General features: G+C 35.3%; 1 protein-coding gene and 1 pseudogene across 2 annotated transcripts; one reads left to right on the plus strand and one right to left on the minus strand.

Moving 5' to 3' along the window:
- Nucleotides 1–27498, minus strand: LOC147912635 (olfactory receptor 8J3-like; annotated as a pseudogene). Its single transcript, XR_015549790.1, has 3 exons — nucleotides 27399–27498; nucleotides 24587–24676; nucleotides 1–1489 (listed from the first exon to the last, which is right to left on the minus strand). The product of XR_015549790.1 is annotated as an olfactory receptor 8J3-like (transcript).
- LOC101393527 (olfactory receptor 5T7-like) lies at nucleotides 18764–22625 on the plus strand. The gene is made up of 2 exons (XM_087423196.1): nucleotides 18764–19671; nucleotides 22550–22625. The coding sequence occupies exons 1-2, from the start codon at nucleotides 18764–18766 to the stop codon at nucleotides 22623–22625; spliced, it is 984 nt and encodes a 327-aa protein (XP_087279322.1).
- Nucleotides 27499–27955: the final 457 nt, after the last annotated feature.

Below are 27955 nucleotides of genomic sequence, written 5' to 3' on the forward strand. Positions count from 1 at the left end.
TTTCAGAACATCAATTCATCTGTAGTGTACATTTTTTATTCAAATGATATTAAGAAAGAGGGAGTTTTCCTTCAAATATGTCAGTTTAATTTTGCTAACTTAGCTTTAAGAACGTTTTTAGCCAACTGTAAATACAGGTTTTCAAGGTGCATTGACAGGAGCAGAAGAGGAGGCCAAAGAATAAGAAAGATGGATTGACTTCTCTTGTTCATATTTTGTTGCTCCATTGTAACTTATTTAATTTTTTTTAACTTATATCCTTCCTGACTCTTGGAAATATTTCTTTCAATTTAGCTACTGGCATATTCCTTGGCAAAATTAGTGAATAATACTTTGTTTCTTTATTAACCACATAACGGCTAGAAATTCAGTTTAATTTTCAATTCACTGCTTCCTGAATCCTAGTCCCTTTTAATTCCCAGGATTATGTACTTGTAAAGCAAGTCAGTCAGCCACCTACTCTTTGCTTTCTCTGACATAACGGCAGCCTATCTTAACCTTCTATTCATTTACCTATAGAGTTCACATGGATTTAAAATAACGGCATGAGTTTGTCCGAAATCTCTTTAAGGCAGCCTTCACGTCCTTATTCCTCAGGCTGTAGATCATGGGATTCAACATTGGAATCACCACTGTATAAAACACAGAAGCCATTTTATCAGTATCCATTGATGGTTAGTTTGAGGCTGCACATACATGAATAGCATTGTCCCATAGAAAACTGTGACTGCCATCATATGTGAAGCACACGTGGAAAAGGCTTTATTCCTTCCTTCTGATGAACGTATCCTTAGAATGGACAAAACAATGTTGAAATAAGATGCTGCAACTATGACAATGGAAAAAATCAAATCTGTAGCTGCAAGGATAAAAACCACTGTTTCTGGAAAATAGGTATCAGAGCAGGACAATGCTAACAGAGGGGCAATATCACAGAAAAAATGATTGATGACATTGGAAGAGCAATAAGATACAGAGAATACAGAAGATGAAGCCACGACAGCTACTGAAAAGCTATAGAGGTATGTGAGGGACACCAGCAGACGGCAGATCCGCCGAGACACCACCACCATGTAGAGCAGAGGGTTACAGATGGCCACATAGCGGTCATAGGCCATCACAGCTAACATGAAAACCTCAGCTACAATGAAAACCAAGAATACTCCCAGTTGGGTGGCACATTCATAGTAGAAGGTGGTTTTCTTCTTTACTAAAAAATTGATGAGCATTTTAGGGGCAATGACAGTAGAATTGCCAAGATTGATGACAGCCAAATGTCGGAGGAAAAAGTACATGGGGGTCTGAAGTTGAGAGTCAACACTGGTGAGAGTGATGATGCTCAGGTTCCCCGCCACGGTCAGTCCATAGATGAGCAGGAACACAAAGAAGAGTGGGATCTGGAGGTCTGGACACTCTGAGACGCCTGTGAGAATAAATTCAGTGACCCGGGTGAAATTTCCAGGAGCCATGCAAGAGCTTGAAAATTCATCTGTTTGGGGAAGGAAAGGAGAATTGGTTAGAAACTGTCAAGAATTATTTTCCAGGGCTGCCATTAGATGGCAAGGGCAATTCCTTGGGTGAGAATTTCTGCAATCATGTAGTAATCTAACTCAGTGATTAAACTCAAGGTTCTAGGTCTAATAAATAAATTTTGCAATCATTTGGGAGAGAGAAAAAGCAAGTAAAGAAAATTAGATGATTCAGCATCACGCATATTTTGAAGATTTACTTCATCACAATTTTATTAAATTATGAATATCTTATAAGTTCACAAAGAATAGAAGTCATGATTCATTTCTTATGTCTCTTGCCTCGAGTGTGAGCAAGACTTGACGAATTGTATGACCCAAACAATTCAACATTGTTTACTGATTTCTTTCTTTCTTTTTTTTTTTTTAATTTATTTTCTTCCCCCCAAAGCCCTAGTAGATAGTTGTATGTCATAACTGCACATTCTTCTAGTTGCTGTATGTGGGACACGGCCTCAGCATGGCCGGAGAATTGGTGCGTCAGTGGGCGCCCGGGATCTGAACCCGGGCCGCCAGCAGTGGAGCGCGCGCACTTAACCGCTAAGCCACGGGGCCGGCCCTGTTTACTGATTTCTTAATCTAAGATTTCTTGCTTTATCTCAAGAATAGATGATTTAGCCACAATCCTGCTCCTTTTTCTTCATTCAGTTTTTCTATAACTTCTAATCGATGTACATTGAACTTGCAAATTCTACCATGCGTATCTGTTAACTGTTTTTTTCGGGTTTTCGGTTTTATTGGAAATAAATAAATATTCCACAAATATATCTCTTCATATATATTTTTCAGCTTACTGATTCCTTTTTCAGCTTTGAGAAGCTGAAAAGGGAATCAGTTATCATTTTTGCATTTCTATCACACTATGCTTTACTGGATTCAACTTCCTTTTGCTTCCCTCTCATAATTCTTTTACTTCTTGCCCCCAAATTTGACCCAATTCTTAACATTCTATCCACTGTGTTTTTATTTTTGATCAGTATTTTTTATTTATATAATTTTATATTATTTTAAAAATTTATAAAATGTATCCTGCCTTAATTTTTAGTTGATCTTTTCTTGATATTTTTTCACATTTTGATATTTTTCATTATTGTCACAATATTAAACATCCTCATTTTATAGAGTTTCTATGATAATTACCTTGCCTATATTTGCCATAGAATCATTATGCTATTATAATATGATTAGTATTTTTCTGGGGATGTTTGTTTGAAGGATGGTCACCTGCTCTTATCTAAGCCAATTAGAGTCCCTTTCCAGTCACAATTGATATTTCCCGTGAAGGACACCTGGCCCAAAGAAAGTCCTGTCCTAGTGTCTTATTTGAGGATTTGGAGTTCACTTCCAGAGAGTCAAGACTACATCATCATTTAATGTAAGGTCTAACTTTTAGCAAAAACTGAAGTATACATACACACAAAATAATAATAATGAAAATAAATTAAAAAGGCAAGAGGAAATTTTTTTTAGACGAAGGATATGTTTATGGCAGTGGCTGTGGTGAAGGATTCAGGAATGCATACTTATTTCCAAACACATCGAGTTGCATACATTAAGTATGTATAGCTTTTTGTATGTCAATCTTACCTCAATAATGTCTTTTTTTAAAAAAAAGATTATGTATCACGAATGCCTGAATTGTAAAAGCCCAAAGTTACTGACATTATCTCTCTTAAAAAAAGGATACAACAGAAAGGAAAATAGAAAATTACTCTGCAGTGAGAAAAAGAATGAAGCAACGATGCAAAAAGAATTGGAGAAATAAGACCAAAATAACTTCTAACATTGTTGAGTGTATGATATCAGTTTGTTTCTGACTCCAAACATCATTCTTTCCCTCAGCTTCTTTGAATCATCCTCCTAATTATTTATTTACCAAGTATTTGTTGATTTACTACTTGTGCCAGGCAATGCTCAAGCTTCAGATAGGTTATTCGTTCCTCTACTCATGAACGTTTTTTTCAGTAATAAAAGTGACAAAAAGCTGGTAACAGAACATATAAACAGATGATTGTAAATTGTAGTAAATATGATAAGAAAATTTAACAAAAAGATGAATCATGATAACTTGGGAGAATTGTTTCACATGGCATGTTAAGGGAAGACCTTTCTGAAGGGTGACTTGAACTGAAACCTTAAAAATGAGATGGAACCAACTATTTAACAAATCACGGGAAGAACATTCCAAGGTTCCAGGAAGAAGTGTATTTCTTGAAAATGCTGCTGTGAAGTAGAAAATAAGTTGGATTTTTATTTTTCTTTTTGAGGGGAAACTTAATGTAAGCTAGTGTGACTGGAAAATAATGAGGAAGTGGAGAATTAGCAGAATCAGATAATGTAGGTCACAATAAATATTTGGATTTCATTTTAAGTGAATTGTAAGGCATTGATAAGTTTTAAGGAAGGTGAATATGATCAGCTTTAAATTTTAAAAAGATTACTCTTGCTGTTATGAAGAAAATGAATTATAGGATTAAAGGGGTAGAAATTATGAGTGGAAATAAAAAAAAAATGAGTCAAGCAGTAGTTATAAGATTCCCAGTGTAAGATAATGCAGACTTGGGCCAAAGTGGAGAAGCTGGTTATAGAGAGAAGACACACTGAGCAGTCAGGAGCAGAAACAACGTGATATCTTAAATAATTCATATTGATAAATTACATGAGAGAGATATGAAGGAATGACAGGTGGGGGGTAGATCAAGAGAGACGTCAGTCGTTTTGTTGCATTTAGGTCAATGGCCGTGACATTTTTTGCATATCAGAGGATATGGTTTAAGATGGAGTGGTCAAAGTGATATTTTGAACAAGTAAAGCTATCTGTGCTAAGGAGACATTTAAACAATCATTTAGGCTTATATTTACATCTGGAGCACATTGGTGGTTAGGCTTGCAAACTTAAGAGACCTCAACTTACATGATGGTACCATATTTTTTTCATCTATTTCAAAATCTTTTTAAAAATTTTTAACAAAATACCTAATATGTTCCTCAATGAATCTGCATTTTTTTCCACTGAGGGACCACCCTCTGTTTTGAGATTGTAGCTTTCCTTTTATCCCCAAACACTACACTAGAGGATTTTGCTTCTGTGTCCCCTCCCATGCCTCTTTCTCATCTTGCCTTCTCTGTGTTTACAATTTTTAACATTTCGTCTGCAGCCTTCAGTCTCTTCTTTGTCTCCCTTGGCAAACATATCAACTATCACCCAAAAGAAATGCTTCCAAATTATATCAGCTCCTCTATTTCAGCTGAATGTAGTGTGTTGCTGGTTATATACGTTATTTTAAATTGCAATAATAAACTTTCAAAACCAAAAACTTTCAAAAAAAACTTTCAGAACAAACATGCATCCATCCTCTAATTTTCTCTTTCAAAACTCCATAGGGTATTATTTGCCAATTTCCATAAATACTATCCTGTCCTAAGCATCCTTCTCTTCTACTTCCTCAGGTCAAGTTTTCATCAACACTGTCATTGACTATTGTATCCTTCTTGGTCTCCATGTCATGATTCTCTCACATTAGCTGATAGGCAAGTGACAGTCATTAAAGATTTTGAGTAATTAAGATACGAAATCTGAGCTATGTTTTAGGATCATTGAAATACGCTTTAGCCTCATTTTCAATGCTTTCCACATATCATGTCCAAATCCCTTTCTAGTCATACTACACTTTCAGGCACATATTGAACATATATTTTCACCTTGACCCTCCACGTCCTTACTCATATTAATTCCTCTGAGATTTCTCCACTTTGTTGTGAGAGGTGGCATATTATCTCAAAGGAGTCTACTCACCATTTGCAGCAGTGGCCCCATGCAATCAGAAACTGGAAATGAACATAGTGTCAAAGGAGGCTAACAAACTTGATTTTGGCATATTTAAGAATGTCATTCCTGATCATTCTCTAGGCATTTACAATCTCTTTTTGAATACTAATGGGTAAAGGGAGGGTAAAGTGATAAATGAGTTGCTTTTTAATTAGCACCAATGTTTTCTGTCTAATGAGGAATAATTGTAGCATTAAAAAGTGCTTGTAGAAATAGTTTCTATGTACTTACAATTATTTTTACTATAAAATGATAAGGCAGAATATAAAGAAAATAAATGTATTTTTGAACATCCTATTTTAGTTCAGCGGAACGAAGAACAATGCAGGAAATGAGCATTTTCTTCTGGGTTTTATTTCCTTCTAGAGAACGTTATAGAGATTCTGTTCTATCAAATCAGGAATCTACAGGTCTGCATTTCTTAAAGCCTTACTCATGCTTATGCACTGACTTTCCTCAAGGAGAAGTCCTTCTTTTTGAGATCTTCTCACCTAAAATGTTGGCAGATTATTTTACCATTAGATAGATGGTTTATCTAAACGTGTTTCATTATTGCGTTGATTACTTATCACGCTTCTATATACACTTGTCTGTATGTTTTCAGAGTTAATAGAAAATTTTTTTCTGAGAAAACTTGTGATCTAGAGTTATATTCTCTAAAAAGGAGCATCATTTGGAGTTTGGGTGGTTATGTATCCAGGTTTCTTTCACAAGATATTCTATGAGTTACTGTTTCCCATTTTAGGTAATATCGTGGAAAGAAAACTAGGATATGAACAATCTCAGTGAGCAAAAACCCGTTGTTTCAGCAGTGATGTAATTTATTTAATTACATAGGACACAATGATAGCAGTTCTAATTTGGAAACATAAAAACTGGATCATATTTGACACCCTGTGTTCCCCAAAACACTTATAAATCTTGGAAACAAACCTTAGTGGAAACATTGTATTATTTGCCTATATATAATACCCAATGCCTTCTAAAGTAAAAGTGAAGTGGTTTATTTAAAGGTAGAGTTTTGGATCTTTTATGGGCCATTATACAAAAATGAGATAAATATTTTATACACACCTGTACTGGAGAATCTGCTTCAGGTTCTTAGCAAGAATCTCTACGTGGCTGTGGCGTGAGAGTTTATGGGGCTTTATAAACATTTGAGACCCAAACTCTGAAGCACAGGAGAGTCAAGGATCCACAAATTGACTTTTACTTCCTTGGGGAAGATGCCACCTGGGGTTGGTTCCTCAACAAGGTCTTCCTTTAGAAGTTCAACCAGATACCCCAGGATTCTTTGTTGTAATTTGGGCCTACATTATCGAAGTGAGTTCAACTCCATGACAGCTAAGGGGCACGGTGATTAAAGTGTGTCTCTTAAATTAACTCATTTGCATTAAGAAATTAATTATTGCAAAAGTGTAATATTGAAGGGCTGGAAACCAATGGTCTAGCAGTGAAATTAGGACAAACTCTATCTATAAATAGTATATTTATCATGCTACTCTCTTGTTTTTTCCCTTTCACTTTCCACTTTTACTGTACAATTAGCATAATCATTATCTCAAGGAATGGGGTAAAGTGGATGTTAAAAGGAGGTTGTGTTCTCAAAAAACCATTCTCTGGGTAATAAAATTATTTTTTTTACTCTTTTTTTTATGATTATATTTCAGGTGAGATAGGTAGAATATACCTACGAGAGAGGAGCCAAACAGAATATTTAAAAGGAAGCCCTTCTGCTATATTTGAACATGCGTATAAATTCCCTGTCACACAAATGCATTTTTATTTTTTTTTATTTATTTATTTTTCGTGAGGAAGATCAGCCCTGTGCTAACATCTGCCAATCCTCCTCTTTTTTTGCTGAGGAAGACTGGCCCTGGGCTAACATCCGTGCCCACCTTCTCCCACTTTATAAGGGACGCCGCCACAGCATGGCTTGCCAAGCGGTGTGTTTGTGCGCGCCCGGGAACCAAACCGGCGAACCCCGGGGCTGCAGCGGAGTGCGCACCGTTAACCACTTGTGTCACCGGCCGGCCCCCGCATATGCATTTTTAAATATTGAATATTTTAGATATATATATTTTATGAGTGTAATGATGAATACAATTTTATATTATTCCAATTTTAGTATATGTGTTGCTAAAGAAAACCTATGACTAACAGAACTGTGCAAAAAGCAAATTGCCTTGGGACAATTCTCTTTTTTGGGGCCTAAGTCTTCTTTGCAACAAAATTTTTTTTTTTTTTCATTGTTCACTGGTTTATTTTTTATTTTTATTATTTTTTATTGTGGTAACATTGGTTTAAAACATTATATAAATTTCAGGTGTACAGCATTATATTACGATTTCTGTATAGGTTATATCATGTTCACCACCCAAAGACTAATTATAATCTGTCACCACACACACATGCCTAATTATACCTTTCACTCTCCTCCCTCTCCCCTTCCCCTCTGGTAACCAGCAAACCAATCTCTGTCTCTATGTGATTGTTTGCTGTTGTTTTTATCTTGGGCTTATGAGTGAGAGCATATGATATTTGACTTTCTCCCTCTGACTTATTCCGCTTAGCATAATACCCTCAAGGTCCATCAGTGTTGTCACAAATGGCTGGATTTCATTGTTTCTTATGGCTGAGTAGTATTCCATTGTGTATTTATACCACATCTTCTTTATCCGTTCGTCCCTTGATGGGCACCCAGGTTGCTTCCAAGTCTTGGCTATTGTGAATAACGCTGCAATGACAATAGGGGTGCATGTATCTGCATGCCTTTATATTTTCACATTCTTTGAATAAATACCCAGCAGTGGAATAACTAGATTGTATGGTAGTTCTAGTCTTCATTTTTTGAAGAATCTCCATACTGTTTTCCATAGTGGCTGCACTAGTTTGCACTCTCACAAGCAATGTATGAGAGTTCCCTTCTCTCCACATCCTCTCCAACACTTGCTGTTTCCTGTCTTCTTAATTACAGCTGTTCTGAAGAGAGTGAGGTGATATCTCATTGTAGTTTTGATTTGCATTTCCCTGATAGTTAATGATGTTGAACATCTTTTCATGTGCCTGTTGGCCATCTGTATATCTTTGGAGAAATGTCTGTTCAGGTCTTTTGCTCACTTTAATTGGGTTGCTAGTTTTGCTGTTGTTGAGATGTATGAGTTCTTTCCACATTTTGGATATTAAGCACTTAGCAGATATACGGTTTGAAAATATCTTCTCCTAATTGTTAGGTTGTCTTTTCATTTTGTTGATGGTTTCCTTTGCTGTGCAGAAGATTTTTAGTACGATATAGTTCTTTTTGTTTATTTTTTCTATTATTTCACTTGCCCAGTCAGGCACGGTATTTGAAAGTATGTTGCTAAGACTGATGTTGAAGAGTATACTGCTTATGTTTTCTTCTAGAAGTTTTATGGTTTCAGGTCTTACATTCAAGACTTTAATCCATTTTAAGTTAATTTTTGTGTATGGTGTAAGATAATGGTCTACTTTCATTCTTTTTCATGTGGCTGTCCAGTTTTCCCAACATTATCTGTTGAAGAGACTTTCCTTTCTCCATTGTATGTTCTTGGCTCCCTTGTGGAGGATTAGCTGTGCATAGATGTGTGGGTTCATTTCTGTCCACTCAATTCTGTTCCGTTGATCTGTGTGTTTTTCCATTTCTTCCTGTCTTTGTCAATTTCTTTCAGCAACGTTTTATAGTTTTCAGCGTACAGATCTTTCACCTATTGGTTAAGTTTATTCTTAGGTATTTTATTCTTTTTGTTGCAATTGTAAATGGGATTGTATTCTTAATTTCTCTTTCTGCTACTTTTGTTATTAGTGTATAGAAACACGACTGGTTTTTGTATGTTGATTTTGTATCCTGCAACTTTACCATATTCATTTATTATTTTTAAAAGTTTTTTGATGTATCTTTAGGGTTTTCTCTATATAAAATCATGTCATCTGCAAATAGTGACAGTTTCACTTCTTCCTTTCCAATGTGGATCCTTTTTATTTCTTTTTCTTGCCTGATATCTCTGGCTAGGGCTTCTAAAACTATGTTAAATAAGAGTGGTGAAAGTGGGCATCCTTGTCTGGTTCCTGTTCTTAGAGAGATAGCTTTCAGTTTTTCACCAGTGAGAATGATATTAGCTGTGGGTTTGCCATATATGGCCATTAGTATGTTGAGATACTTTCCTTCTATACCTATTTTATTCAGAGTTTTTGTCATAAATGGACGCTGTATCTTGCCAAATGTTTTCTCTGCATCTATTGAGATAAACTTATGATTTTTATTCTTCATTTTGTTAATGTTGCATATCATGTAGATTGATTTGTATATGTTGAACCATCCCTGCATCCCTGGAATAAGTCCCACTTGATCATGATGTATGATCTTTTTAATGTATTATTGTATTCGATTTGATAATATTTTGTTGAGGATTTTTGTGTCTACGTTCATCAGTGATATTGGCCTGTAATTTTCTCTTATTGTGCTTTCCTTGTCTGATTTTGGTATCAAGGTAACGTTGGCCTCTTGGAATGAGTTAGGAATTGGCTCCTCCTCTTCAATTTTTTGGAAGAGTTTGAGATGGATAGGTATTAAATCTTCTTTAAATGGCCATCTGGTCCTGGACTTTTTTTTTTTTTTTTTTTTTGGAATTTTTTGATTGCTGTTTCGGTCTTCTTACTAGTAATTGATCTATTCAAATTCTCTATTTCTTCTTGATTCAGTTTTGGAAGGTTGCATGATTCTAAGAATTTATCCATTTCTTCTTGGTTATCCAATGTGTTGACATATAGCTTTTTGTAGTATTCTCTTATAGACCTTTGTATTTTTGTGGTGTCCATTGTAATTTCTCGTCTTTCATTTCTGATTTTATCTGAGTCTTTTCTCTTTTATAATTGGTGAGTCTAGCTAGAGGTTTGTCAATTTTGTTTATCTTTCCAAAGAGCCAGTTTCATCAATTTCATCTATTCAATAATTCATCTATTGCTTTTTTTAGTCTCTATTTCATTTATTTCCACTGTGATTTTTATGATTTCCTTCTTTCTACTGATTTTGAGTTTTCTTTGTTCTTCTTTTTCTAGTTCCTTTAGGTGTATTGTTAGATTGTTTATTTAAGATTTTTTCTTGTTTCTTGAGGTAGGCCAGTATTGCTATAAATTTCCCTCTTAATAGCTCTGTTCCTGTATCCCATAAATTTTGGCATGTCATATTTTCATTTTTATTTGTTTCCAGGTATTTTTTAATTTTCCTTTTCATTTCTTCTTTGACACAATAGTTTTCAGTAGTATTTTGTTTATTCTCACACATTTGTGGCTTTTCCCTTTTTCTTCTTATAGTTGATTTCTAGTTTCATACTGTTGTAGTCAGAAAAGATTCTTGGTATTATTTTAAACTTCTTAAATTTATTGAGACTTGTTTTGTGGCCTAATATGTGATCTATCCTGAGGAATGCTCTATGAGCATTTGAAAAGAATGTGTATTCTGTAGTTTTTGAATGGAATGTTCTGTATACATCTGCTAAGTGCATCGGTTCTCATGTATCATTTAGGGCCAATGTTTCCTTATTGATCTTCTGTTTGGATGAACTATCCATTTATGTTAAGTAGAATGTTATAGTCCCCTACTCTTATTGTGTTGCTGTCAAATTCTTCTTTTATGTCTGTCATTAATTGCTATATATATTTAGGTCTCTTATGTTGGGTCCATAGTTATTTACTTGTGTTATATCCTCCTGTTGGAATGTTTCCTTATCCTTATGTAATGCCTTTCTTTGTCTCTTGGTACAGTTTCTGTTTTAAGTCTACTTTGATATAAGTATTGCTGCACCAGCTTTCTTTTCATTGCCATTTGCATGGAGTATTTTTTTCCATCCCTTCACTTCCAATTTGTGAGTGTCTTTAGGTCTGAAGTGTGTCTCTTGGATGCAGCATACATATGGGTCTTATTTTTAATCCATTCAGCCACTCTATATGTCTTGATTGGAGCATTTAGTCTGTTGACATCTAAAGTAGCAGATGATAAGTAGGTACTTCTTGCCATTTTGTTACTTTTTTTCTGGGTGTTTTAGTAGTTCTTCTGGGTTCCTTAATTCTTCTCTTACTCTATTCCCTTGTGATTTGGTGGATTTCTTTGGTATTATGTTTGAATTCCAATTGCTATATTTTTTGTGTGTGTTTATTATAGGTTTCTGGTTTGTGGTTACCATGAGGTTCTTATATAATAACCTATGTAAATAGCAATCTGTATTAAGTTGGTGGTCTCTTCAGTTTCACATTTTACTAAAAGCCTATACTTTTACTCCTTTCCTCCCACATATTATGTTTTTGATATCATATTTAGCCTTTTTGTGTGTATGTGTGTGCATTCCTTAACCATTTATCATGAAATTAAATGTTTTTAGTACTTTTGTCATTTGACCTTCATACCAGCTTTCTAGGGGTTTTATTCACTCTCTTTACTGTATATTTGCCTTTACCAGTGATTGTTTTCTTTGATAATTTTCTTATTCTTATTTGTGGCATTTTGTTTTCCACTTAAATAAACTTCTTTAAGCAAGAACGTGAAAGACTTGTACACTGAACACCAAAAAAAAAAAATGTTGTTAGAAATCGAAGAAGACACAAGAAAATGGAAAGATATTCCATGCTCGTGGATTGAAAGAATTAACATAGTCAAAATGTTTATGCTTCCTAAAGTAATCTACATATTCAATGCAATCCTTATCCAAGTCCAAACAATATTTTTCACGGATACAGAACAAAGAATCCTAAAATATATATGGAACAACAAAAGACCACCATAGACAAAGCAATATTGAGAAAAAAGAACATAGCTTGAGGCATCACAATCCCTCATTTCAAAATATACTACAAAGCTATAGTAATCAAAACAGCATGGCACTGGCACAAAAACAGACACGCAGATCAGTAAAACAGAGTTGAGAACCCAGAAATAAACCCACACATATGTGTAGAGCTAACTTTCAACACAGGATCCAATAACATACAATGGAGAAATGAAAGTCTCTCCAGTCAGTGGTGTTGGGAAAACTGGACAGCCATGTGCAAAGAATGGAAGTAGGCAATTATCCTACACCATACACAAAAATTAACTCAAAATGGATTTGACTTGAAAGTGAGACCTGAAACCATAAAATTCCTAAAAGAAAACACAAGTTGCATGGTCTTCAACATCAGTCTTAGCAGGATATTTTCGAATACCATGTCTCACCAGGCAAGGGAAACAAAAGAAAAAATAAACAAATGGAACTACATCAAACTAAAAAGCTTCTGCTAGGCAAAGTAAACCACGAACAAAAAGACAAGACAAGCTAACAATTCAGAGAAAATATTTGCCAGTCATTTGTATGATAATGGGCTAATATCCAAAATATATAAAGAACTCAACAACAAAAAAGCAGCCCAATTGAAAAATGGGCAGAGGATCTGAAAATATATTTTTCCAAAAAAGATATACAGATGGCCAACAGGAACATGAAAAGATGTTCAACATCACTAACTATCAGGAAAACACAAAACAAAACTACAATGAGATGTCACCTCATGCCAAGCAGAATGGCTATAATTAAGGAAAAAAGAAATAACAAGTGTGGAGAGGATGTGGAGAAAAGAGAAGACTCACACCCTGTTGATAGCAATGAAAACTGGTGCAGCCAGTATGGAAAGCAATATAGAGAGTCCTCAAAAAAATTAAGAATAGAACTACTATATGATCCAGTTATTCCACTTCTGGGTATTTATCCAAAGTACACAAAAACATGAATGTGAAAAGATATTTGCACCCCTATGTTCACTGCAGCATTATTCACAGTAGCCAAGACTTGGAAACAACCTAATTGCCCATCAATGGATGAATGGAAAAAGAACAATGTATACACAATGGAATACTACTCAGCCATAAAAGAGATGAAATCTTGCCTTTTGCAACAACATGGATGTACATTGAGGGTATTATGCTAAGCAAAATAAGTCAGAGGGAGAAAGTCGAATACCATAAGATTTCACTCATAAGTGGAAGATAAAAACAACAATAACAAACAAATACATAAATACAAATGTTAGATTGGTGGTTACCAAAAGGGAAGGGTGGAGGGAGTATGGCAAAAGGGATGATAAGACACTTGTGTATGGTGATGGATGGTAATTAAAAAGAAAAGTTCTTAGCTAGTGTTGATATATATATATATATATATATATATATATATATATATATATGTAAAACCACTTGATTGAGGTATATAATTTACATGTAAGGTCGATACCTTATATAAGTGGACTTCTGCAGTAATTGTCCTTCTGTGATTGGCTTATTTTATTTAGCATAATATTCTACAGGTTCATCCATCTTGCAACATATGGTAAGATTTTCTTCTTTTTTAAGGCTGAATAATATTCCATTATATATATGTGTGTGTGTGTATATATATATATATATATAATATTTTCTTTATCTATTCATCTTTCAAAGGACATTTAGTTGGTTTCCATATCTTGATTATTGTGAATAATGCTGCAATAATCATGGGACTGAATATATGTCTTTCTTTGAGATCCCTATTTCAGTTCTTTTGGAAGGGTACCTAGAAATGGGATTGATGGATTAAATAGTTATTAAATTTTTTGGGGAATCTCCATACTGTTTTCAAACATTAATGCCACATTTTACACTCCCAGCAACAGTGCACAAGGGTTCCAACTCCTCCATATACTCACCAACACTTGTGATCTTATTTTTTTAATAATAGCCATCGTAACAGGTGAGAAGTGATGTCTGATACTGGTTAATTTCTATTTGTTAAAGTGTCCTTATTACCCAAATGATCAATGCAATCTTTATAAAAAAGCCAATGGTATTTTATTTTATTTACAGAAGTAGAAAATTCATGTGATACCACAAAAGACTTCAAATGTCCAAACAAATCTTGAGCAAGAAGAACAAAGCTGGAGTCAACGCACTTCCTAATTTCAAAGTATATTACAAAGCTATAGTAATTGAAGAGTATGGTATTGCAATAAAAAAAAAAAGAGACATATAGATCAATAGAACAAAACGAAGAGCCCAGAAATAAACCCACACATTTATGGTCAATTAGTCTTCAACAAGGGTGTCCATAATACACAATGGAGAAGGGATAGTCACATCAACAAATTGTGTTTGGAAAACTGGATATTCACATGCAAAAGAATAAAATTCAATTCTCTTCTTATGCTATGTACAAAATTCAACTCAAAGAATTAAACATAACACCTGAAACTGTAAAACTCCTAGAAGAAAACATAAGGGAAAAGCTTTATGACATTGAGTTTGGCAATGATCATGAGTATGACACTGTAAGCAAAGGCAAAATCAAACAAGTGAAAATGCAACCTATGGAGCGGAAGAAAATCCAAACCACTTGGATAGACATTTCTCCAAAGAAGACAGACAAATGGCCAACATGTCAATATGAAAAAAACCACTTAACATCATGAATCATTAGGAAAATGCAAATCTGAAGCATCATTATAAATCAGAGGACATAAAATATGAATAAATTGAATAAATAAAAGGCTCTATTTATTCAATAAGTATCAACATGTAGTGAATCATTCCAGAACCATTTTCTTTTTTATTATTGTGTAAATTATCATATTGCAGTTTTGAATCAGAAGATAATTGGGGCATATTCCCCTTGGGGCATCTCCTGTGGGTTTCATCAACAGTTGAGTAAGTAGATATAAACAATTTAAATTAATCATATTCATAGTTTATCTAAACCTACTTTTGCTGTTTCACAGGTAAGAGAAAATTTCAGATCATTAGCAGAATATTTTAGGAGACAGATCCTAAAATATCAACGTCAAATATGTTATGAAATCCTCAGTACTAAACCCTTTAGTTGGTGCTTATTGCAGGTCAATAAATATAACAGAGAAAATAGAAACTATGGGCTTTATGTCTGTAGAGTTAAGTGAGAGTGCTCCAGATTGAGTGTGTGCTTTCATTTCCTGATGGAAGAGGGCAGATCAGAGTAAAGCAAGAACAATAAGAAAAACTTCTCAATGGAGGGCAAGAAATATTTGATTCTTCAACTATCTGGGGGCTTATATTTTGCTATAATTTTGCTATAATGATAATGACTATAATTATCTTTTTATTTTGCTCATTTTGCAATGTAGACGCCACTTCAGATTACTACTATTTCATAATGTTTCTCTAGTCTCAATGTTTAAAAAAATATTTTAATATATATCAAGAATCATCTTTTATTTTACTGGGGGTGACAAGTGGGGAAGTCATTTACAGAATGAAGTTGTGGTATTATAGGAGGCAGTGTAAGATGGTGAAAGTGCATCCTTGTGAGGGGGACCTGGGATTGTATCTTGGCTCTGGTCCATATTAGCTGTGAGGGTTGCTATAAACGTGAAATAAAGTAATGTGCATAAAAGTCCAGTCCTGCTGCCTGTGCTCAATATATGGCTGTAATTATTTTTCTCCTTTGCAAACACTGTTTTAATGCTGAGTCAAAGATATTTGGAATTTTCTACCTTCTATTAAAATTTTATTTTTAGAAGTGGCTTTACATTATTTTAAAAAGTTGATGCTATACTATTAAATACTTCAAGAATCATAGTCATTTTCTCTTTATACCTCTGAGTCTTTTCAATATACTCTAATATTGACTTCGTTATACCCTGTATAAGATTTATTTGGCTTCTAGTAGAAATGCCTGTTTCAAGAGAAATTTAGCAAAAGTAGAACATGTCATCTTTCACTATCTTATTTACCCAAGTCAATTTAAGCTCACTGTAATGTAACAAATGAAATTGTGGTGACCTGTGAGTATTTTTGGTATCAACAGATCACACAGCTCACAAAACTTCTTTCTTCTCTAAAGCATAGTCCAGAAACATAAAGACTGAATATAGGAAAAAAATCCTAAAATATGATTTATTGAATTTAATCCTTATTTAATTCATTGTTTTTTGTGTGTATTAATAATTTCAAAACAGATATATTACATGTAGCTAAAGAATGAAATATCTGGCTCAAGGCTCTGGTCACAAATGTTTTTCAATGGTTAGTTATAATATTAACTTTGTGACCCAATAGCTGCTAATGTTTTAAAAGTATGTACATCAAACGACAAAAGTTCAATTATATGGTCATCTTAAATTTGTAACTGGAAATGGGCATATTTAAAGGAAATAGCTTTATACATTTATTTAGTCTATGTGGCTGTATATTATTTTTTCTGCTTGGTCATTCAAATATATTACTATTTAAAGAGGATTAACCTTTGAAGACAAACTCTAACATCACACATAGATTTTAAACATGAACTGGGCTGGTAAACACATACTTTCAGATGCTAAATCCTATGCTATTTGTCTTGAACAAGGCATATCATTGAACTGATGTCAAGAATTGAGTTGGGGCTGACCGTTTTTTTGTGACTCCCAGTCACATTATAAAAAGACAGATTTCATCATACCCATCAAATTTAGTATTTTACTTCTTTTGTGTCTGCTTTTACCTCATGTCCATAAACATTTTTGCCCCTGTATAAACACTAGTCTCACCTCTGTTCAGTTAATATTCATGTCACTCTTCCCATGGCTCTTTAAAATAAGCAAAAACACATATTTGGAGGTTTCCAATCAAATTATTAACACATTTTTAATTAAATGGTATATTTAAAAGCATCTTATAGTATTACCGTTATGCAAATTATTCAGTTACTTATAGTAGGTGGTTTGAGTGCCCTAATTTCTTTTGCTGTAAATTTATTTCCAATGCATAGGATTCAACCTAAATTCTGCCTTCTCTGATGTCGCATGTGAGTATTTCCTGTGTTCCCTGCCTTTTTTCTTTCCAGTAATTCTATGAAAATAATTTCTCCTTATGTTGACAATTCTTCTAGGGAATCCTGACTTTGTCTTTCCCAGAAGATTGTTGGTCTGTGCTTTCTTCTCCTTCCGTCATTATTTCTAATCCAAATGACTCTTTCTCCTACTGATGGGATCCACGTCAACGTGTTGAAGCTGGAGCCTGACTTCTATTATGAATTTAAATAATGTGTACAATATTATTTGCAGCAGATTGTGTGCCCTCAAGACTGACTTAAATTTCCTGTGGTGGTTATATAAAAAAATATAAAAAATAATAATAACTTGAATAAAATCTATTCTTCACCTTGTGCTATATTATGGGCTAATAATTGAGAATTTGGATTCAAGTATAAGTTTGACTCCTAATTTGTTTAACAATGAGATTATCCAGGAAATATTTATGCTATTTCTTCTTTTATTTCTGTTTACTCTTTTGCTCTTCAATATTAAGTTTTATGTCTTGATGTAAGCACTGTTTACTTTTGTTGTTATATTTTAATTACTGTTTTTTATGAATGACTTTGTGCCTCAAATAATAATTATATATTTATTTCATTGAATCCATAATAAAAAATACCTAAACAAGTATAATGCCTTGAAAAAATCACATATTTTTCAGAATAATTTTTCCCTTTTTAACCACAGTTTTTAAGGGAGTTGAAAAGCATATAGAATTTAGATATCCAAAAGTAATTAATATGACCAATTATTTAGTCAACAAAAGGATAATGTAATTCTTAGTATTTGAGAAATAAATTTGAATGAAATATAAGTTGTCAAAAAATTGCTTAACTCAATCATGGCCCATCGTCCTGAAAAAATCTTGATTAGTTCTTTCAGATACACCCAAGAAGACCTATCAGAGTTAGAAAATGTTTAGAGATTAGCTCATAAAATATTACAATCCAAGAGGCTGCTGCTCTGTAGAACTAACTTAATTCAGACCATTTTATATTTAATGTATTTGTAAAAATTCAATTTAATTAGAACATTTTGTCTTTCATAATTTACTCCAATATTCTACAATAAATATTAATGTTCAAATTCTACAGGTGAGGAGATTATCACAAATCATTTTACACAATTAGTGAGAGGTCTAGACTGCTTATAGTCTATTCCAATGCTCTGTACACTGATATACTATCTCAAACGTTTGGATGTCAGAAGGAAATTATATTTTAGCCAATCACTTGGTATTTTAATGTGATTTAATATGAAAACAGCTAACAGAATAGAGTGGTAAATTAACCAGTTGACCTGATGGTTTTAAAAATTACATGAAATCAGCCAGGAAGTGAACACCCATATTTTCCTTTTGATTCTGCAATGAGTGGCATGAACACTTGACCCACTGTCTTGTCACTGTTTCCTGATCTGCAACCAGGAAATTACACATTGCTGTAAAATAAACATGAAGACATAGCTCACCATCTCTTGAGTCACAATATTGTTTATTCTTTTTGTAGGAAATACATTTTAATTTTATGAATATTTTCAATTTGTTCCATGAGGTGTCAACATGAAGAATGGCACTGAAGTTACTATATTTGTACTGAAAGGCTTCACAGACAATCTTGAACTGCAGATCATCTTATTCTTCCTGTTTCTAGCCATCTACTTGTTTACTCTAATGGGAAATTTGGGACTGATTGTACTGGTTATCGGGGATTCTCGGCTCCACAACCCCATGTACTACTTTCTGAGTGTGTTATCATCTGTGGATGCCTGCTTTTCCTCAGTAGTTACTCCGAATATGTTAGTAGATTTTATGTCAAAGAGTAAAGTCATTTCATTCCTTGGATGTGCAACACAGATGTTTCTTGCTATTACTTTTGGGACCACAGAATGCTTTCTCTTGGCTGCAATGGCTTATGATCGCTATGTGGCAATCTACAACCCTCTCCTGTATTTACTTAGCATGTCGCCCAGAGTCTATGTGCCACTCATCATTGCTTCCTATGTTGGTGGCATCTTGCATGCTACTTTACACACAGTGGCTACTTTTAGTCTATCCTTCTGTGCATCCAATGAAATTAAACATGTCTTTTGTGACACTGCTCCGCTCCTAGCTATTTCTTGTTCTGACACTCACACAAACCAGCTTCTACTCTTTTACTTTGCGGGCTTTATTGAGATAGTCACTATCCTGATCGTCCTCATCTCCTATGGCTTAATTCTGGTGGTGATTCTGAGGATGCATTCTGCTGAAGGGAGACAAAAAGTCTTTTCTACCTGTGGCTCTCACCTAACTGGAGTGTCAATTTTTCATGGCACACTTATCTTCATGTATGTGAGACCAAGTTCCAGCTACACTTTTGATCATGACATGATAGTGTCAATATTTTACACCATTGTGATTCCCATGCTGAATCCCATCATCTATAGTTTGAGGAACAAAGATGTAAAAGAGGCAATGCAAAAGTTGTTTAGGAAAATAATAGTTTATCAAGAAAGTAAATGTTCACAGTAAAAATTGAACTTAAAAAAATTGAGAGTGATATTCTGTGTCTCAATATCAAGAGGATGTGATGAACATCTTTTGTTTTAATTTATTCATGTCTTTCTGTTTCCCTGGATATTTTAAAACAAAGATCAGAGTTAACAGTCTACCTATGCCGTTTTTATATGCAGAAAAAACTGTGTCATCCATTTGCTTCTTAATATGTTTCTACTGATATATGTATACACACATATATGTATGAGAAGCTATACTGATGTAGATAACACAAATACGCACACCCAGGCATATATGTATGTAATCTTTACTTTAGAGTGTTGTGTGTTACTTTCTTTCATCTCCAGATAATTCAAATATATATGCTCCCGTAGTTGCAATTATAAATAGCATTATAATTATATCTGACCAGCTTGATCAAATACCACCTAATCAATAGGAAAATCACAGCTCACATAATCTAAGACCACTTTCCATGGAGTCATTGCTCTCTGACTCCACTTCAAAGCACTCTGCCTCCATCCTTAGATTTATACTTTGACACCCATCTAATCACAGACAGTGGTTTGCGGATCACAGAGAATGTGTTCAAATTCCTGGCGTCACTACCATGCTGATTTGTGAGGGTGCATTTCTCCTCATTTTGTTATTTCATCCAGAGCATAGGCAATAAACCCATCTTTAGTTTCTCGTGGAAAACAAAGTGTAGGCATTAGCATTTATGAATATCATACTTAAACTCAAGTATAACAAAAGTAAAGCACAATTCAGAGAAAAAGCCGTAATTGTCAGGCAGATTGAGGTCTTCCCACAACTAAGCCCTGGCCCATCTTTATGGGGTTCCTTAAGATCCAGCCCTGACTCAGCTTTTAGCTCTCTTTTCCTTTGATCCCTACCCATCTCTGATGCCCTTGCGGATCCCACAGTCATCGGTGCCCCAGCCAAGAACCAAGACAGAGAGGAGACTCTCTCCTATGTGCATGTTTAAGCCTCGCATCCATCAGACCTCATGTTCATTGCAAAGATGTCTCCCTCAAAGAAAATTTTAAGTTGTAGTGTTCACCCTTCCCTCCTTCATTTTTATTTATTAATTTTTATTGCTTATTAGTGAAAACTCATTCTCTTCCTCAAGGGGTATCATTATTTAATTCCAATGAGACAATCTCCTCAAAATTAGATCCAACCTAAGGATATTTCCCTAATTTGGGATTATTAAATTTAAATAATAACTCAAGAGTTCTTATTCAGAACATTTCTTACCATCATATATTCCTACCACAATTTCTCTGCCTTTATTTTCTCCAATTTAAAAGGTTCTTCCCACTACTGTTCAAATGATTCCTTCCTTCAAATCTCAAAATGAAACCCTGGTCACTGATTCACTATCCTTGCATACCAAACCATGCAAACGAGGACTGAACCTGTGTGTGTGTGTGTGTGTCTGTGTGTGTGTCTGTGTGTATGATTCAGCATTGAAGAGATCCTTAAACACAACTTAAAATCACAAAGATAGATAAATTTTATGCTCTAAAATTTTAAGGCTTTGAATGAAAAAAATAATTCCTAATGTAGTAGAAGAAATAGCCTTAGACTAGAGAAAATTGATATAATTACACATCTTTTGAAACAATAAATAATATGGTAAAATTATATAGAACTATGGACAAAGAATACACACAGAATATTCGCAAAAGAAGAAACCTGTTTAGGCCAATGCATGCACTCTGCTTTAATAACGATCTGGAAAATGTGAATGTAAAATGATATAAAACACTCTTTAATACTCATAACACTGACAAAAATTGAAAAGTCTGGGACAACCAAGTGATGATGAATAGATGGAGTAAAGGAAATACTCCTAATCTTCTGGTGGGAATGTAAAAGTTACAACCATTGGGAAACAATTTTTAAATGTCTAATAAGTTCACATCCCCAGCAAAATCAGGGAACAATGTATAGCTAAACAAGTTAACATGGGTGAGACCAAAACCAGGCATCTGAATTAAAAAAAAACTTTACAGAATAAAATATTCAGTATATAATATAAATTGATTAAAATATCTGCAAAATTATAATGCTTTATTAATGAGTGCATAAATATATAGTTAACTGACTACAACTTAAACATGAATGAGAAATCGTAGACAGGGTTTACTTCTGGTAAAGAAGAAATGATGCTGACATGAGTTAAACAATTGTGTCCAGCATCCCTATGGATAAATTAGACTGCTTCAGCATTTATATAGAATAATGAGGTGTCAGTACAGGGAGTATATTTCATCTTAGTACAGAAAGGAATGTTTCCTGCCTTCAAACTGGAAGAATTGATGGATGTTTTAGGCCAGATAAGAAGCTTCCTAAGGTTCTTTAAAATATAAGATTTACTGTCCCCAAGACCTAATCAATGACTTAACATCAATAAAAGCAAGTATTTATTTTGCCCAGGGTGATAGATCCTCAGATAGAAGGATTCCTGGTGTCAACTGTCTGTCTCTATATTGCTGGCAGACACTGAGAACTCATATCGAGATACAGTTTGTCCCTAACACAATCCACGTTTAAATAACTTTCAGACAAATTCTACAGTTACAGACTAGTGGAACATACTCTCAAAATTATTTCATAAACTATTTAAAAATTAAGAAAAAATTAATAAAACCAAGAGCTGGTTCTTAGAAAAGATAAACAATATTGACCAACCTTTAGCTAGACTCACCAAGAAAAAAAGAGAGAAGGCACAAATAAGTAAAATCAGAAATGAAAGAGGAGAAATTACAACAGACACCTCAGAAATACAAAAAATTATAAGAGAATACTATGAAAAGCTATATGCCAACCAATTTGACAATCTGGAAGAAATGGATACATTTTTAGAATCATACAACCTTCCAAAACTGGATCAAGAAGAAGTAGAGAATTTGAATAGACCAATCACCAGTAAGGAGATCGAAACAGTAATCACAAACCTCCCCAAAAATAAAAGTCCGGGACCAGACGGCTTCCCTGGTGAATTCTACCAAACATTCAAAGAAGACTTAATACCTATCCTTCTCAAACTCTTCCAAAAAATTGAGGAGGTGGGGAAGCTCCCTAACTCATTCTATGAAGCCAACATTACCCTGATACCAAAACCAGACAAGGATAATACAAAAAAAGAAAATTACAGGCCAATATCACTGATGAACATGGATGCAAAAATCCTCAACAAAATACTAGCAAATCGCATAGAACAATACGTTAAAAAGATTATACACCATGATCAAGTGGGATTTATTCCAGGTATTCAGGGATGGTTCAACATTCGCAAATCAATCAACGTGATACACCACATTAATAAAATGAAGAATAAAAATCACATGATCATCTCAATAGATGCAGAGAAAGCATTTGACAAGATACAGCATCCATTTATGATAAAAACTCTGAATAAAATGGGTATAGAAAGAAAGTACCTCAACGTAATAAAGACCGTATATGAGAAACCCATAGCTAATATCATCCTCAATGGTGAAAAACTGAAAGCTATCCCTCTAAGAACAGGGACCAGACAAGGATGCCCATTGTCACCACTGCTATTTAACATAGTACTGGAAGTCCTAGCCAGAGCAATCAGGCAAGAGAAAGAAATAAAAGGGATCCAAATTGGAAAGGAAGAAGTGAAACTCTCCCTATTTACAGATGACATGATTTTATATATAGAAAACCCTAAAGAATCCACCAGAAAACTTTTAGAAGTAATAAAAAAATATGGTAAAGTTGCAGGATACAAAATCAACATACAAAAATGAGTTGCATTTCTATACACTAACAACGAAGTAGCAGAAAGAGAAATAAAGAATACCATCCCATTTACAATTGCAACAAAAAGAATAAAATACCTAGGAATAAACTTAACCTAAGAGGTGAAAGAGCTGTTTCTTGTTCTCACAGGCTTTGGGAATAAGCAAGAAATTACATTCAGGCTCTCAAGGGACAGTCAAGCCCCCAAAGTAGTGTCCAAAGGGAAGAGACGCTCATAAATTCTTCTGCTGCAGTTCAGCTGTTAATCACTTGAGGGAACCAGACTCATCCTCATTTTAGGTGAGCAGATTACTAAATGACTTTTATTGACACTTGTCTTCAATTTAAATTGTAGATATAAGTATAGTCACCAGTGCCAGACTCAATACATTATATACTACATATTAATAATCTCTTTTCATAACTATACTTCCTGTAGTTATGATATGTTTTTACCACTATCATTATGTTGCTTGAGGGTAGTAAGGGACCTTGTTTCTATTCATTATTATTTCTATACTTACACTGGGATTCTAGACAATAAACATTCTGAAGGGGGACTAAGTATTTTTTGAAAGCTCCACCAAGAATGTTGTCTAAGTAAAAATGTTGTTCATCAGGTCAGGGTTATTGATGCCTCATGAGCATCTATGCCTCAGAGAGTGATAGTTTCTGATAGGGTTTCTGATTATCCAGTAATATGATATATTATGATTATCTCTTATTATCATGCATCCATAAAGTGTCATTTGTGCTACAGATGTGTGGCCTCATTTTGCTAACACCATACAAGAGACTGAGATTGTCAGAGTGTAAATTCCCCCAAGAGCAGACTCTGAGGCAAAGACCTGATGTTTATTTGGTAGATGTCTATTTGGCATATGACGCTTATTTGGTAGAGGATTTCAGAAATCAAAAATGAGGGAATAGGAAATGTGAGACCGAGAAGGGAGAAAAATAATAAAGTATGCAGTAAAGTATAGATGACCGCTGTAAGCAGCTACAGTTCCATTACTCAAGATGCTTTGAAGTATCCTTCAGAGCTCTTCTAGGAATTGTCCAAAAGAAGGCTAGGAAAGCTTGGGTGTTTATCAACCTGTCCCTTACCAGTTGAGTACTCCTCCTTGACACATTAAATCTCAGGCACTTCCAAACTGCCTTGCATATGGTCTGAGCAAGCCTTCAAGACACTTTGCCCTAGGGAAAAGAAGTAAAACACTTGAGGTGGGAAGCTGCCAGCATGCCAGAAAAAGTCTACCATGGCTATAGGCCAAATCAGGGGTGGACCAAAATGACAAGGTAGGGGGAGACCGATGTGTCTGATACAGTGACATTAGCAATAGTAAGATGATGGCAAAGCCAAAATAATATACAATAAACTTTTTGACCTAGGCTAATGTGTCCCTGGCACAACAATACTAAGACGCCTTTGTCCCTACTATCTTTGTGTTAAATTTGTTTTCATTTGGATAGTGAGGCTACAGATTTTGAAGTATTTCCTTACATATTTATAGTAGGAGCAAAACCAAGTTTAAAATCAGCACGATTAAAGAATCAAGGAAGATCAATCCTTGGAAGAATTATTAATTGGCTACATGTGTTCTGTTTTCAGTATTGGCAAACTTGCCACCTTAAACACTTCATCACCCAAGGCTTGTGTATTCCCTTCCCTCTCTCATAATATACCTAAATGTATTAGGGGAACTTTTCTTCTTGATCTGTTGTCCTTCGTGTTATAAATTGCACATGTCACAAGTGAATAACAAAAATTATTTTTGAAGGATGGGAAGAGGAGGGTAGGAGACCTTCCCATCCCTCAGCACAGGTCCCAGTTATATGGCACAGGTACAACACAAACCATGTCACTCAGCACACAGAATTTTGCCCACATGTTTGGGAATCTAGCATAACAGGATGTAATTATAATCAAGTACACTTTTTAAAAGTTTTCAGTGATCGTGACAAGCCACATAATAATCGTTTGGGGATTGGCATCGCCTACCACATCTAGTGAGTATAATTCTGCACATCTTAAGTTACAAAATTTTGGTATTCACTTAGTAGGATTGGCCAAGCAGCACATTTTGTCACATTTCAAAGTTGTAATTAGAAAAGATTTATATTGATTTCATATCCTTCACTAATGCCACTTTATTGCAGAGTTAGTGTCCCCTTATGGAGATAATGCAGTGTGTTTTACACAATAAGGAGTGGAAACATATATAAGCACTTATGGCCTTACTAGCAGTGTTGGATGGGAGAAGTATGAGTGTTTGTCCTCTTTTATAATTTTAAAATAATAGTGTACATATGTCTGCTGATGCTAACTCACCCAAAGACTAATGAGCCTGACCCATTTTTAGAGCCATTCAAGATTCTTCCTTCTTTTGTTCTCCCTCTTTCTTTCTCTCCCTCCTTTGAATGGGAGGGCAATGTTCTCAATTTTCCCAACCCATTTATCTCCTTTGAGGCCATTTGCACAACCTTACAGAATACTTAGTTGAGATTGGGTATTTGCCCTTGCATAGGAGGACATCCTTAAGGTTCAGATAAATTCCCCAAGTCCTAGAGCGGTTCTGGAGTTTGAGCTTCCATCAGATAAAAGGCTTGTTGCTCAGTTTCCCTGTTTCTTTCCTTTCAGTGCTTGGGTAGGGGTGGTGGTGGGAGGAGCACATACATTATCAACTCAGTTGTGTTTCAGAAGATCTCCAGGGATGTGTAAAATTAGAACACTGTGACATTGAGATGAAGAGGTTGGCCAAACTGTACAAACTACTGTGAAATATTTATTATTTTGTGTATAGCTTTTTGTAGCTTAAAGTGCCACCCCTTGCCGTTTTCTTTCTTTGGTTGCTGCTAATGAATACTTATTTTTAATTTTTTTTTGGTTAATATTTTAATATCGTGAATAGATTTTTGGATAGAGTAATTTTGTGAGGTAGATTTAATCTGCCTAATTAATCTTGAATTTCTCTTCTGATTTTCTTGAAATTTCTGCTTCTTTAGAGATATCCAGAGGTTTTAGTTTTCAAGGCTGTAAGAGCTTAAGTACTTTCTTTTAGCATTAAGTTCTTGACCTGTCTAGGATTGATTTTTACACGGATGAGCTAAACATTTAATTTCATCATCTTCTACAGGGATAATCATTTTCTCCAGCTACATTTATTGAATAGACATTTTTGCCGTACTGTCCTAACATGCCACCTCTGTCATACACTGCAGTTCTGTACAGTCGTGGGTCTTTTTCTAAAGTTCTCTATTCTGTTCCATGATGTATTTGCCCATCCTTGTGCCAATGCCACATTGTCTCAATAACTCCAGCTTTATAAGTTTTAATACCTGGTACCTCAGGTCTTTTCAAAGGTATCTTGCTTATTCTTTTTAATTTGCCTTTTCTAAATATACTATAGAAAGAGAAGTCAAGATGGCGGTGTAAGCAGACTCTGAACTCACCTCCTCCCGCAGACACAGCCAATTTACACCTACTCATGGAAAAATTAGCCTTTAGACAGAACTGAAAACTGGATAAGAGGAACCCGTGCAACAAATAACAATCCTAATTGAGGTGGAAGAGGCAGAAATTCCCTTCTGGAGAGGAAAAATGTCGCCTTCACAACCACAGCACCTCACGGCCGCCTGGGAGCAGCCCACAGGTATGCAGCCTCCCTGGAGGAGCGGGGCCCTGAGCCGGGAGCACCCCCGCTGCGGGCATTCTGTGGACCCAGCACAATCGAGACGAGTGGCAGAATATCTGACTTTGCCTGCTACTATAACATTGGGGAGTACCCCCAGAAAAGCTGGTTCACAAAGAAATTAAAACTGGCTCTTAAAGGGCCCACACACAAACTCACCCATTTAGAAAGCAACCAAAAATCACCAGAAAGAAAAATGCACCGTGCTTTGGTGAAAAGAGACTCACCTGATACGCTCTGAGTGCTCTGCAGTGAGAGGTGAGACCTCTTGAGGGACTGGGACATTGGCGGCAGCCATTGTTGAGGCCTGGTGTGGGCGTGCTGACACAGACACCATTGGAGTTCTCCCTGGGGTCTGCTAGCCCAGGGTCTGCCCCACCCACTAGAGCACTGATTTAATCCAGTTTAGCCAGGGCAGGCAGCCCACCCTAGAGACTGGCCCCACCCAGCAACAAGCTCTCAGGCAACTGTGGGCCTGCATAGATTGGTGACTGGATTCTCTGCAGCCTGGCAACTGAGCCAACTTGAGCGGGGCAGGGTGTGCATTAGGAGCAGATGGAGAGTGTGGGGCGGTGGTGGAGTGTGTGGGGCTCCTGCCGTGGAGAGACTGGGTCCACATCAGGAGGTCGGGGCGCGCACACAGGTCAGGACTGTGTTGACTGTGTGTGTGGACCTGTAGGCGGTGGGGCTTGTTAGCTGCAGAAGACTTGTGCTTCTCAAAGACCCACATAGGGGGTTTGCCCCACTTTCCAAAGCCTGTAACAATTGGGTGCTCCCGTGCCTG

The sequence above is a fragment of the Ceratotherium simum genome, chromosome 34, assembly GCF_057802395.1.
Source record: "Ceratotherium simum simum isolate JZ-2026a chromosome 34, ASM5780239v1, whole genome shotgun sequence".
Taxonomy (NCBI): domain Eukaryota; kingdom Metazoa; phylum Chordata; class Mammalia; order Perissodactyla; family Rhinocerotidae; genus Ceratotherium; species Ceratotherium simum.